Below are 12,043 nucleotides of genomic sequence, written 5' to 3' on the forward strand. Positions count from 1 at the left end.
TGACTGGGCAAGTCGGGATCCCCGAGGGGCGCATGATTGAGAGGCGAAGCGGATGCTCTCAGACGTTGTTTATTGGCTCTTTAGAAATCAGAGTCATAACTGTACAGAGGGCCCCACCTTCCCCGCTCCTGTTCGGTGGCCCCCGAAAAAAAGCAGCTTCATGTGGGGCACAGGGAAACTCCTCTGGGATTCACAGTAACCAAGAACAAAAACGGAAATAAATTAAGTGATACAGGGGAGGGAGTCATAAGGAGTTGTGTTCCCCAAATCAGTGCATGAGAGGTGTTACCCAGGGCCTGGAGCTGGGCTCTCCACAAACTCCCTCACCTCAGAGGGAGTGTTCTGGGCCCTGGATATGGACATGTGCTCCACTTTCCATCTAACTGAGAGCCTGCCTACATGCTCCTGTGCATCGCCAGGCTGAGCACCGTGCATGCCCTGGGTCACTGGAATGAGGTGGAGGCAGTCGTCACTGGAGTCCACAGGCCCAAAGCCCAACTGTGCTTGTAGTAGTGAGGTCTCACCCCTCATTCCACCCGTACCAGCAGGGCATAGAGGAGCGTGGCCCCCTTCTCCTTGGTTACCCATTCAAGTTCGGCTGGGCTGAAGTGAGGGTCAGGAGGTTCTCTGAGGGCAGCAGAAGGAGGGCCAGGGGTGTAGGAGCCAGGGCGCACACACACCTGGAATGCCACTTGGGCCTGGTGTGTCCGCTGGGATTTGGGGTCCCGGAATCTGTCAGGCAAGAAGCAAAAGGAGGGCAGTGGGGTCTCTGGTTCCTGTCACTTCTCCTTGCTAACTGCAACCACTGCACTGGCCTCACCGTTCCTAGGAATCACTCCCATCTTATAGGGACAGCTCTAGCTGTTCTCTCTAAATGGTATTCCTCTCAATGCCTGCTCAGCTAACTCCCTCACCTCCTTTTCCAGACTTTGCTCAAATCTCACCTTCATAATGCGTACCCTGGCTACCCTACTTAATACGCCTGCTCCAACTGTACTTCTGATCCATTTCCACCAACTCTACTTTTTGTTTCCATAGTACTACTTGTCACCTTTAAAAATACTAAATATTTATTATGCATAACATTTTAGAGAAAATATAAGTTCCACAAGAGCAAGATACCCTTTTTTGTTCACTGAGATAGCACAAAAGCAATGGCATTTGTTTTAAACGAATGTGTGACAAAAGGACTGAAGACTAGCAAAACAAGGTGAGAAAAGAGAAGGAAAATCATGGAGACCCAAGTGGTGCTGGGGCCCCCTCCCATGCATGTACTCACTGCACTTTGGATGCCAGGGTCTCAGCCCCAGCATATTGGAGGGAAGGAGAAAGAAGCACTGGAGGGGGCTGCTCCTCCCGAGGAGGTGCGCAGTTCTCACCAGGCTCCTCAAACTCTCCCCCGGGCTCTCCCTTCAAGGGCCGGCAGCTCAGGATGGAGGCAGTCCCTGTGAAGAGAACTGGGTCATGGAAATCCTGCTGTGGCCCATAGGCCTGGCCTGCCCTGACTGTACCAGAGGTATGGTACCTGCTCCCAGCTCTCCTCGGTCCAGCACCCTCCGGACAACTGCCACGTTGCTACCGTGATATGCCATGTGCCACTTCTTGGTTAGTGTCCCAGCCTCCAGGTGGGGATTCACCCTAGGAGGTGGGCAGATAGGACAAAGGTCATTGGCTCCCCAAGGTCATCTCCTAGATAAGTTTTGTTACTTCTTGCATATACCCTCTTGTTAAACTTCTTTCTCAAGGAGGCAAAGAACCGTAAGGGAGACACATGACCCCGCCCCATTTGTACCTGAGGTTGAACCTGCACCAGCCAAACGGTAGGGCGTATTCTCGAGGGGGCTCCCCACGGCGCCTGTGGGCCTCGTCCCCTCGCAGCTTCCGGCAAGACTCACAGTAGCACAGGCTACGCTTCGGTGGTGGCATGAAATAATCCTCTGCAGGAGAGTCAGTGGCAGACTTGATGCTGTGGCTCCCACCTTGGGGTCTCAACCACACAGCTTCTTCTAACTCATCTCCAGGACTCTAGACATGGCCCTGCACTGGTCCAGGGAATGAGGTGGGTTCTGGGGGACTGGGAACTCACCAGGAAGTAATAGCAGTTCCTGGAAACGGGAGCAAAGGGCATGGTATTCGCAGCTCTTGAGTGGGCTGGCAGCAGGTGGTGGACCCCAGCACACACTCTCCTTGATCCCTGGAGGAGCAGAGGGACAGAGGTCACAAAAGATGGGGCTAGAACTACAAGGTGGGGTGAGGTAGGATCCTGGTCCCTTAGGGCTGGCTCACCATCTACCATGTCAGCTTTCTCCATGTCCCCTTGGATTCCAGCACTTTTCCCAATGGCAGCTCCTGGTTCAGGGCTCACAATTGTCACCTGCAGAAGAGGGATGGTCAGGCAGAGCATTACCAGCCCTCAGGCCCTGCTGATTCCCTCCTTGGACCATAGTGTTCCTCTTTTCTTGGACAGCTGTCTCTCAAGCATTCCCTCCTCCCTGCTTCCATTGGCACTAACCTGCTCACATTGCCCATAGAGGTCCACAAGTGCATGGCATGGCTGAGGGACATCTGGCACAGCCACCCCCTGGTCCATCCCATTGACATGGAGATGCAGCCCCCCAGAGCTGTCTAGCCGCAGTCCCAAGATGGTGCCTTCAGGACACGTGTCCAGGTTTGGCCCAAACTTCTCACAGATCTGCGAGGAGAGATCTGTTGTCTTCCCAGAGATCAGAATCCTATCAGCAATAGCCACCCCCATGCTTCACTCAGCTTCGAGTTGCCAGTCCCTGGGCTTTGCCTCCACATTTGCCCAATGCCTGGGCTCTACCCTCTGCTTCAATGACCTAGATTCCACCTTCCCTCTCCCCCACTGCAACATTTCAAAGGCAAGGACATAGGAGGCAGCAACTCCAATACTGTCCAGGTAATGACATTCACGCCCTTGTGGCTAGCCCCTCCCTACTCAGAGACCTGGTCTCTCCCTTCTTTCCCCTACCTACCTTGAGGCCATTGTGGAAGACCCCTCGGCCCCGCAGCAGCCAGGCTGCCCGTTTGAGGGCACAGGCAGAGGCAGGGAAGTTGAGTCTCTCAGGTGGGCATGTGATGACTCCCAGGACAAGGGAAGATGTCCACTGCCGATTCAGGAAGTCTATCCGCACCTGGGGGAAAAGGTGACTACTCCCCAGTTATGGCCTCCTGATGAGAGGCCACCCTCCCAGCAGACCCATGCTCCTCACCCCAGCCAGGGAGAGAAGATAACATCTCTCAGAGTGTGGCCTGGGATGCTGCCTCTTCTGACATTTAGAGGGATCAGAAACTACAGATTCACTTGTTTCCTTCCCTCTTTCAGCCTTGGTCTTGCTGTTGACTCTGTAAAGATTCTTGTCCCTAGGGACTTCTTTCCCCTAACACTAACCCCTTTTAGTTTGCTGCATAAAAGCCCCTCTTCTGGAAAGCCCTCCTTGCTCTCACATTCAGAATCAGGCATCTCCCTTAGGCTCCATTAACTCCTCCCTACTGCTTCCCTCACTACAGGTACCAGGTAGGTGCTTCCTGGTAACCGACCTACAACTCCTATCACAAGGTATGAACAAAAGCCTGGGAAGTACATCCAAGGGGCTGGCCTTCCACTTTGTCCTCAACCTGGAAAGGCTCTGTTCTAGGAGGGCTGGCCCTGGGTCACCATGAGTAAGTTGCTGGGGGTAATGAGGCAAGGCCCACCTGGACAAGCAGCTGGGGCACTAGGGGCTGGCTGATGACAACAATGCCCTGATTGTAACTGGCCACCCGCGTAGCTGTACGGTTCCCATTGGACAAGAGGATATTCTTTCCATGGTTCTCCAGGAACTCGAGGGCTGTATGCATAATGGCGACTTGATCCTGCCCCTGGTGTGGAAGAAAGACTAAGCTGCTGGGGTTATCAATGTGAAGTCCGAGACATCCCAGTGGAGTTCACACAGAGCTTGTGTGTAAGCCTCTGCCCACCCAGGACATGATCGGAGAACCCAAAAACAACCTGGTGGCCAATGGCCCATCAACCACTCATCCATGTGCCCAAAGGGCCCTGCTGCAGCCTCTTACTCCCAGGCCATGCTCCTCGCCCTCGTTGTCCTCCTCGCCCTCACTTCCGGTGTCTGAGCTGGGGGAAGGAGGCCGGGTGCCTTCTGGCTCCTCTAGCCTTGCAGAGCTGACAATAGACACACTCCGCACTGGCCCATATAGATCCAACACAGCCCACACGTTCTGGGGACACACAAGACCCAGGAAGTAGGAGATGAGTGGAAGATTTCAACCCCACTCCCAAAATCCAAGGCAACTTTTGGGTCTACCTTGGCAACGCCAGTGGCTGCAGGCCCCATATCCTCTCCATCTATCACAATGTGCATTGTGTCATCTGTCCCCCGCCGAATGCCCACACGACTTCCCACCTAGAACCAAGGTGAGACAAGGACAGATACTCAGCCTACCTCTCTCTGCCACCACCAATCCCACTCCCAGTCCTTGTTCCTGGATCCAGCTACTTCACCCCTAGCCTCTCTAGGTTCCGGCCATAATTCATCCTCTGAAGCTGCCCATCGCGCCTCACTTCACAGCTGGACACCATCCAGGTGGTCTTAGTCCGGAGCTCTGGTAGAGAAGGAGGCAGCCCAGGGCCACCGCCTGTTCCAGGTCCCATCTCCCCTGGTGCTAGTGTGGTCAGCCCCAGCCGGAGGGAACCTGCCCACTTCTCATCCAGCTCTTCCACTTTCACCTGTGTGAGAAAGAAAATATTAGTTGGTATCAGATGACGGCAGGAAGGTAGGAAGCAGTCTGGCTCTGTTACAAAGGGCCTGACAGCCTCTGTTACATATCCACAGCCCACCTCAAAGACTTCCTCAGCCCTGAGCTCCTTGGTGCTGAAGACGAGGCCATGAGCATAGCCAGCTGCACGCACCGCCCTCGTGCCATCTTCCTCCAAAGTGACATTCTTGCCACAAGTACTGTGGAATCGGTGAGCCACACCAGCCACTGTGGAGAGATGGCACCGGAGAAAGGGGTAAGACTCGGACAGTGAGCTTCACATAGATATTATACAGCAAGGCTTTCAGGTGAAACAAAGTTGACATAAAGGTCCCATCTGCCATTACTCCTTCAAGATCTGATACCTCTTTTTACCACAGTAAGATTCATCCCCAAACCTGGTATTCTTAGCTTATGGTGTCCTGGTTTCTGGGTGGCAGGGAAGTGTCCAGGCCCTGTGTACCAGGTGTAACCTCCTGCCCTCTTCTTAGCTACTTTCCCCCATGGGTGGTTCCTTCCCCTTTGCCTGGAGTTGCTGCAGCCAGCCTGCCTTTGAATAGCTTCCCTGACCTGGAAGCTGTATACTTCAGGCCCACAGCAGACAAGCAGAGCTCGCCCTCCCTCCCAGCCAGCTGAACCTGGGGAGTGCAGGGGAAATGACTTCTCAGTGGCGGTATTGCTGGTCGCTAGGCTGTTGTCCATGGGACCGGTGGCATTGGTGATGGATACTTGGACACACTGGCCATAGAGATCCACTACTGCATACACCTCTGGGTAGGAAGGGAGGGAATCAGAAACTTGATAGCACAAGGTGGGCTGGGCTGAGGGTGGCAAGTCGAATGCCAGAGTAGTCACCTTTACCCGGAGGCAAGCCTGAGCAGGCAGCACCTTGGTCCTGGCCGTTGATGAAGTAGTGCAAATCGCCCTTAGCAGTTCGCATCATGCCAATGCGTGCACCCGTGCCCAGCGCATCAAGGTCGCACCCATAGTTGTTGCGCATTGTGTTACCATCTTGCATGATGGCTGTGCCACTGGAGGGATAACAATAGTAACAGGTCGGCCTCCCAGCTTCCTCCCCACATAGGTCCCTGACCAGCCTCTGCCTGTCAGAACTTTCTAGTACCTTCTAGTGCCTCTAGTGCCTTGAAGGTCTCTGCCACAATCTGGGGTCTGAGACTCAATCCTGTTTCCTACGTCCCTGGGATCCACCACCCCACCCCCCATGGAAAAGCAGGAAGAAGGAAGGAGGGTAGTACTCTATGGAAGAGGAGCTCTGTCCTTGTACAGGAGAGGCTTCCCAGAATTGAAGAGAAGAGGCAGCCAGATCCCCTACGTCTGTCAATGTCCATGGCCACACAGGTCCCAAATCCTGCTTCCCTCATCTCAGCCAGCTCCACCCAGCCCTGCCCAGCTGGTCTACAAAGCAAGCAACCCAACCTCAGCATCCAAGTATCATAGTCAATGTCTGTCATTGTGTTGGGGAATTCAAGGTCCTCCGGCCGAATAGCGGTCACTCCTGGAAGGAGGCAGGGGTAGTTCAGAGCCAAGCCCCCAGCTTGGGAGGTAGCCAGCACCTCCCCTAGCACACACACATGCACACAAGTGCCCCTCACCAGCTTCAATGGACCCTGACCAGCGGTCCACCATCTTCTGAATGACAATTTCAAACAGCTCTCCATCCCGCAGGGCCCTGCCAGGAAAAGTGGTGATCAGACAGGCCCTAAGTAGGTGGTTGGGCAGTAGGAAAGTGGGGAAATGCAAGTCCAGACACTGACCGGTTGGAGATGACAATGGCATCATTGAACTCGCTGCGGCAGTTGTGGCGGAGTGCGGTGCGTCCCCCATTAGTGATGACTGCGTTACTGCCATGTAGCTGGTGGAAGCGCAGGTCAGATCCCCCAGCCCCTGATGATGGGGAGCTTGGAGACACCTGATTGTTGCCCTCAGGGAGTGACTCAGGGACTGGTGGCACCTCTACAAAGGAGGACATCACTCATTAAGCTTATAGCTGTCTCTGAGGCCTCCCAAAGCCACTCCACCCTCCTGCCCCTACAAAGCCCGGCCCTCACCCACGTCGTCCACGATGGTCGCCTGAGCCGCTTGGCCGTAGAGATCCACAACAGCATAGACGCCCGGGGGCACATTCCAGGCAGCAGGGCCCTGAGTCATCCCATTGACAAAGAAGTGGAGAGTCCCATCCTCCCGCCGCACCACGCCCACCGTGTCCCCTGCCTTGGAAGAAGCGGGGCTGGAGTGAGGAGTCAGGCAGAGTCCTTGCCTGGGCTGGTTCTGCAGCAGCCCCATCTTGCCTACTCCCCACTGCTGAGAGCTGGTGGCAGACCCACTCTCCCACCTTGAGGCGGTCCAGGTTGTGCCCATATTCATCCAAGATGGTCGTCCCATTGTGCATCACCCCATTCCCGGTCATCATCCAGGTACCTAAGGAGACAAGAAGTGGCAGAGAACATGAGGGGGAAACCAGGGCTCCTCTCCTTTATATACCATTCCCCACTTTACTCCCCAAAGCCATAAGCCTTTTTTGACACTCGGCTTTCTTCCAAAATTAGGGCAAGAAAATTCTGCTGTTCCCAAACCAGCCACAGGCCCTGTTCATGTGACACTCCTCAGCCACTGACTCAGTCATCTTAAGTGTGACAAGTGAAAAAGGGGCTGGAGAACAAGCATCAGGGTTGTGGAGACAGCTTCAATCCCAGGACCCTAGACCCTATCCTGGCCCCGCCTTTCTTAGGAGCTCACCAGAGCGCAAGTTGGTCATGGTGGAGGGCAACTGGAGGTAGGCAGGGTTGTGGGTGGTGACACCAATCTCAATGGAGCCAGCCCATTTGTCCACCATTTTGTCGATGCGCACCTGGAACACCTCTCCATCCCGCAGGGCTCTGCTGCTCAGCACCACGCCATGATTGAAGTCATCGGTAGCACTGAGGGCACAGCAAGTGGAGAGTCAGACCTGCAACTCAAACTCCGAGAGCACCAGAACTTAGCCCAGCAATGCCTGCCCGACACCCACTGCCCCAAGTTAACCAGATAAACTTCAAAATTCAGAAGGCTCCCCACCTTTTCTGTCCAGGATGCCCCAGACCTGACACCCTCTACCTCCCACTTCCTCACACCTTCCCCCAATTCCATTAGAGCCCCTTCTGCAGGCTTCTCCCCACCCCATGGGCCATACTGGGGCCTCAGGGCAGTGCGTCCCTCGTGGGTAATGGCTGCCTTCTGCCCACAGTTGGGGTGGAAAAGCAGGCGCTCAGGTTCTGCCTGGGTAGCAGGAGCAGCACGGCGGAGAGCACCCTCAGGGGACAGTGCCCGCAGAATGGCATTGTTCCGGCGTAAACGGTCGCTGTGGTTGTTATTGTGGACGATGGTTACCTTCACTGCCATCCCATACAAGTCCACCACACCATACACCACCGGGGGTGTCAATGGGGTAGCCACGCCTATAGGGATAGTAGGCACAGGAATGTGGGGGGGTGAGGGGAGAAAGGTCAGACATAGGGAGACTGATATCAGAAAGGCAGGAGGATGAGGCACAGACCACCCCACTGAAAGCCCTGGCCCGGCAGCCCTCTCTGAGCTTCCCCTTACCCTGATCAATGCCATTAATGAAGAAGTGGAGGGCAGAGTTGGACTTCCTTGTGAGACCAATATGGTCACCCTCCTATTCAAAACAGAAAAATAACAGTCTGGAATCCATCCACAATCAGGCTCCGGACAGTTGTAGGCACCGTGAGAACAGAGCAGTCCTAGAGCCTTCTCATCACCCCGAGTTACCGGAGAACAGCTCCAAAAAGTTCCCATGAGTCTCAGACCACCCTGAACGCTCAATGCAAGTCAGACACTATGTTACGTCATCACCTTATAAACATCTACTTGTTTGATGCTCACAACAATCTATAAAACAGTACTAACAGGCTCCTTTTAGACATTTTCTGGAAAAAAAAAAAAAAAAGGAAAAACTACCAAAGAGGATGAGCTTCTGCCTCAGGTCACTACTACAAATGACCAAACAACAAAATGAATCGAACTCATCTGACGCTAAAATCTTGAGTGGCTAACTGTTGGGAAACATTGTCTTCTCAGAAGAAACCTTGAGGCGAAAGAAAAAGAGCCTTGCTCTAGATCTCAGAGCAGACTGAGGTGCCCAGGCAAGGATGCAGCACACAGGGGACTCCCCTGGAGAGTGACCCAGGCTGTGCCCCACCCTCACCTGCAGCTCATCCAGACTAAATTCACAGTACTCGCGGCGGGTGCCCTTGCCATTTGTCAGGATCCCGCAGCCGCTCATCATGATGGTGCCTAGGGGAAAGCGGATACCCTGGTTAGGGTATGGGCTTCCTTGACCCCAGTGACCACAGGTCCTTGCCCCCACCCTGTCAGTGGCTGGTACCTGACTGCAGGTTGGTCATGGTGGCTGGATATTCCAAATTGTTGGGGTTGTGGGTGGTGACACCGATCTCAATGGAGCCTGACCACTTATCTACGAGCTTGTCGATGCGGATCTTGGGTGGAATATTAGCAAAAGAGAGAGGCAGGAAATGTAAATGCAAAAGATCCTCAGCCCTTGGCTCTTCCCTTGTCCCCACCTTTCCAGCATCAAGGATCAAGCTCCATCTTTAGCTCCCAGAGGATGAGATGCCAGCCAGACCCCAGAATCTTGCACACCTCAAACATCTCATTGTCCCGGAGCGGGCGGTTGGTCATGACAACCCCATTGTTGAATTCATCCAGGGGCCGGCGACGCTCTGCTGTCTTATTATTGTTGCTGAGTTTGATGAGAGTTCCACACTTCTCATGAAAGAGCAGGGCGTCATTGGAAGTAAGGATGGGTGAGGTAGCAGCACAGCTAGACCCCAGCCCTTCCCCTGCTGGTGGGGGGCTCAGGTTCACATTTAGGAGCCCCCCATTGTAAGCAGACAAGATGGTGTTGCTCACCACCTCAGATAGTTCCATGCTGGCAAAGTCTATGGCATTAGGACAAAAGAAAGGAAGCAGAAATGAGGCTCTACACTCTTAGGCTTGCAGTCTTCTCCCTACCCCTCTCCTGAGGTCCCTCCCTTGTCCACCTCACTTCCCACTCCCCTTCCCAGAGCCTCCCCGAAGCCCTCACCATTATGCGACTCAAGGCTGTTAGGAAACGTCTCCGGGCGGGCCTGCGCTGGGGACACCATGAAGGCTGGGGACCAGGTGGGATGGGAGGGGAACAAGGGTTTAGACCCTGCTGCAGGGCCCACAGCCAGGAGACCCCCTCCTCTATCCCCTGATCTCCCCTTCAACAGACTCAGGGGTCTGAGCAGCCATGTCCACACCCAGTGTCACTTGTCACTACATTTTCCCCATTCCTTCAGCCATTCCCTCTGCCCCACCCCTCCACCACTGCCCTAGTTGTGTTCTCACCTTCATCCCCAGAGGTTCCTTGTTCAGCCAAGACAGAATCTTCAGGGGGAGTGGAGGGCTCAAGGGGAGGTGTTGGGACGGGAGTAGGGGGGCTGAAGCCTGGCTCAGGGGGTAGCACAGTGATCTGAGTGCATTTGCCGTAAAGGTCCACAACAGCCCAGACACGAGCAGGCAGGCCCGTGGCAGCCACACCGCAATCCCGCCCATTCACCCAGAGCCGCAGTTCCCCAGCAACCGTGCGCTCCACGCCCACACGGTCCCCTTCACCAAGCTGGTCCAGGTCCTGACCATACTCCTCCAGCACAGAACGTCCATCCCTCAGCACTGAGCAGCCCGACACTACCCATGAGCCCCCCTTCAGCCCTGTGGCACTGCTTGGGAAGTCCAGCACACTAGGGTCCAGTGCCGTCACCCCAATCTCAATGGAGCCACTCCAGGAATTGACCTGCGATAGGGGTGGTGGACAGAGGATCAGGATGGGCCACAAATGGATCTCCCACCACATTTCACAGGCTACTGCATTCCGCTCTTCCCACCTCTCAGACAGCTTAACTGGCTTTTCCCTCTTGAGACACGAGACGCTAATCCAGAGATGCTGTCTCACAAGACATTCTTCTGGACTGTCTCAGGGATTGTTTGGTCTGCTCTGCCTAGAAACTCAGCTCTGTACTCAGGTTGTTCAGTGTCTACAATATCTGTCCCTTTCCCATCATGCTGCTAAATTCCCTGGCTCCAGCCTCCTTGCTTCCTCTAACTTCGCTGGTCTCTGTGGCTCAACCACCCCAAATCACAGTTCTCCGCACCCATATTCTCTGATCTTGTAAATTACTCTCTGCTCCCGGCTTAATTCTCTCCTAGTCTCTGGCTCCACTCTGATTCACTCTTTCCAAATTCGATCTTTGTGCACCTGGTCTCTTGACCAAATAAATCACACACAAAGCATACACAGGTCGTTCTCCCTGAGCAGCTCTCCTTACCTATCTTTCCCACCCAACTCTGAGTTTGTCTTTCAATGGTTTGTTCTTTCTTTGGTTATCTCTCTTCTCCACCCATCACATCTCTGATATTTTTCCATCCGCTATCTCCCAGGAATTGTTCCAGGAGATTTGTTCCCTAGTCGTTCTAGTGGGTGAGGCCCCGTGTACCCTCACTGCTCCTGGGTCTTGAGAAAACTCAAGCTCTCTTTGTCTCCTTCAGACTGAATGTTTCTGCTTCACGCTCTCTTCCTGCCCGTCACCTGGTGTCCTAAGTCTGTCGGTTCCCTCCTGGTACCCGGTGATGTGAGCTAACTTGACTGTCTTACCCCGTCTCCCTCTGGTCCATTCCCAACACCCTCCACATTTCGGTTCCGCGGTCCCGGTTCCGCGGTCCCAGCTCCGCACCTTGCGATCGATGCGGACGGTGAAGACACGTCCATCGCGCAAGGGTTCCCGGCTCAACACCAGCCCGTGGTTAAACTCCTGGCCCGGCTGCTGCCGCCGCGCTGTACGACCACAGGCCGACAGGCTCACCAAGCGTCCAGTGCGCGGGTGCAGCTCCCCGCAGCTGCCCAGACCCCCGCCAGACTCCGGTCCAGAACCGCTCGCGCTAGGGCCTCCACCCCCACCAGGCCCCGACCCGGGGCCTCCCCCAGATCCCCCACTCCCACCCGACCCCGCCGCCATCGCCGCTGACGCCGGGGCCGCGCGACAGCCGCGCTTGGCGGCACCGTGGCAACGGCGGTGCACAGACACCCAGAAGGAATAAAACCCCGAGCTGAGGCCAGCTGTGCTTTACGGCACTGCCGAGTACTGAAGCATTCCAGGCTAGGGAGTTAATGACTACCACCGTGGGAACAGAAGGACGACGGGGTCGG

At 54.9% G+C, this 12,043-nt stretch overlaps 1 protein-coding gene across 10 annotated transcripts; it reads right to left on the minus strand.

The window, feature by feature from the left end:
- Positions 1-53: 53 nt before the first annotated feature.
- Positions 54-11,997, minus strand: NEURL4 (neuralized E3 ubiquitin protein ligase 4). Of its 10 annotated transcripts, XM_039847179.1 has the most exons (30): positions 11,571-11,997; positions 10,189-10,633; positions 9,902-9,967; positions 9,727-9,755; positions 9,457-9,579; positions 9,182-9,293; positions 9,002-9,090; positions 8,380-8,452; positions 7,967-8,231; positions 7,534-7,715; positions 7,130-7,215; positions 6,850-7,024; positions 6,552-6,750; positions 6,390-6,466; positions 6,214-6,292; positions 5,632-5,807; positions 5,415-5,546; positions 4,859-5,004; positions 4,523-4,747; positions 4,326-4,424; positions 4,078-4,239; positions 3,718-3,882; positions 2,997-3,155; positions 2,513-2,692; positions 2,287-2,374; positions 2,087-2,194; positions 1,793-1,937; positions 1,526-1,638; positions 1,280-1,445; positions 54-732 (listed from the first exon to the last, which is right to left on the minus strand). In XM_039847179.1, the coding sequence occupies exons 1-30, from the start codon at positions 11,850-11,852 to the stop codon at positions 528-530; spliced, it is 4,551 nt and encodes a 1,516-aa protein (XP_039703113.1). In that variant the 5' UTR covers positions 11,853-11,997; the 3' UTR covers positions 54-527. The 10 variants fall into 10 exon arrangements, 9 of the variants coding, with proteins under 9 accessions (XP_039703113.1, XP_039703115.1, XP_039703108.1 ...); XM_039847181.1 differs by lacking the exon at positions 9,902-9,967; XM_039847174.1 differs by having other exon boundaries at positions 5,638-5,807; positions 9,457-9,755.
- Between the last annotated feature and the right edge of the window lie 46 nt (positions 11,998-12,043).

Source organism: Pteropus medius, unplaced genomic scaffold (genome assembly GCF_902729225.1).
Source record: "Pteropus medius unplaced genomic scaffold, Ma_sr-lr_union100, whole genome shotgun sequence".
NCBI classification, from domain to species: Eukaryota; Metazoa; Chordata; class Mammalia; order Chiroptera; family Pteropodidae; genus Pteropus; species Pteropus medius.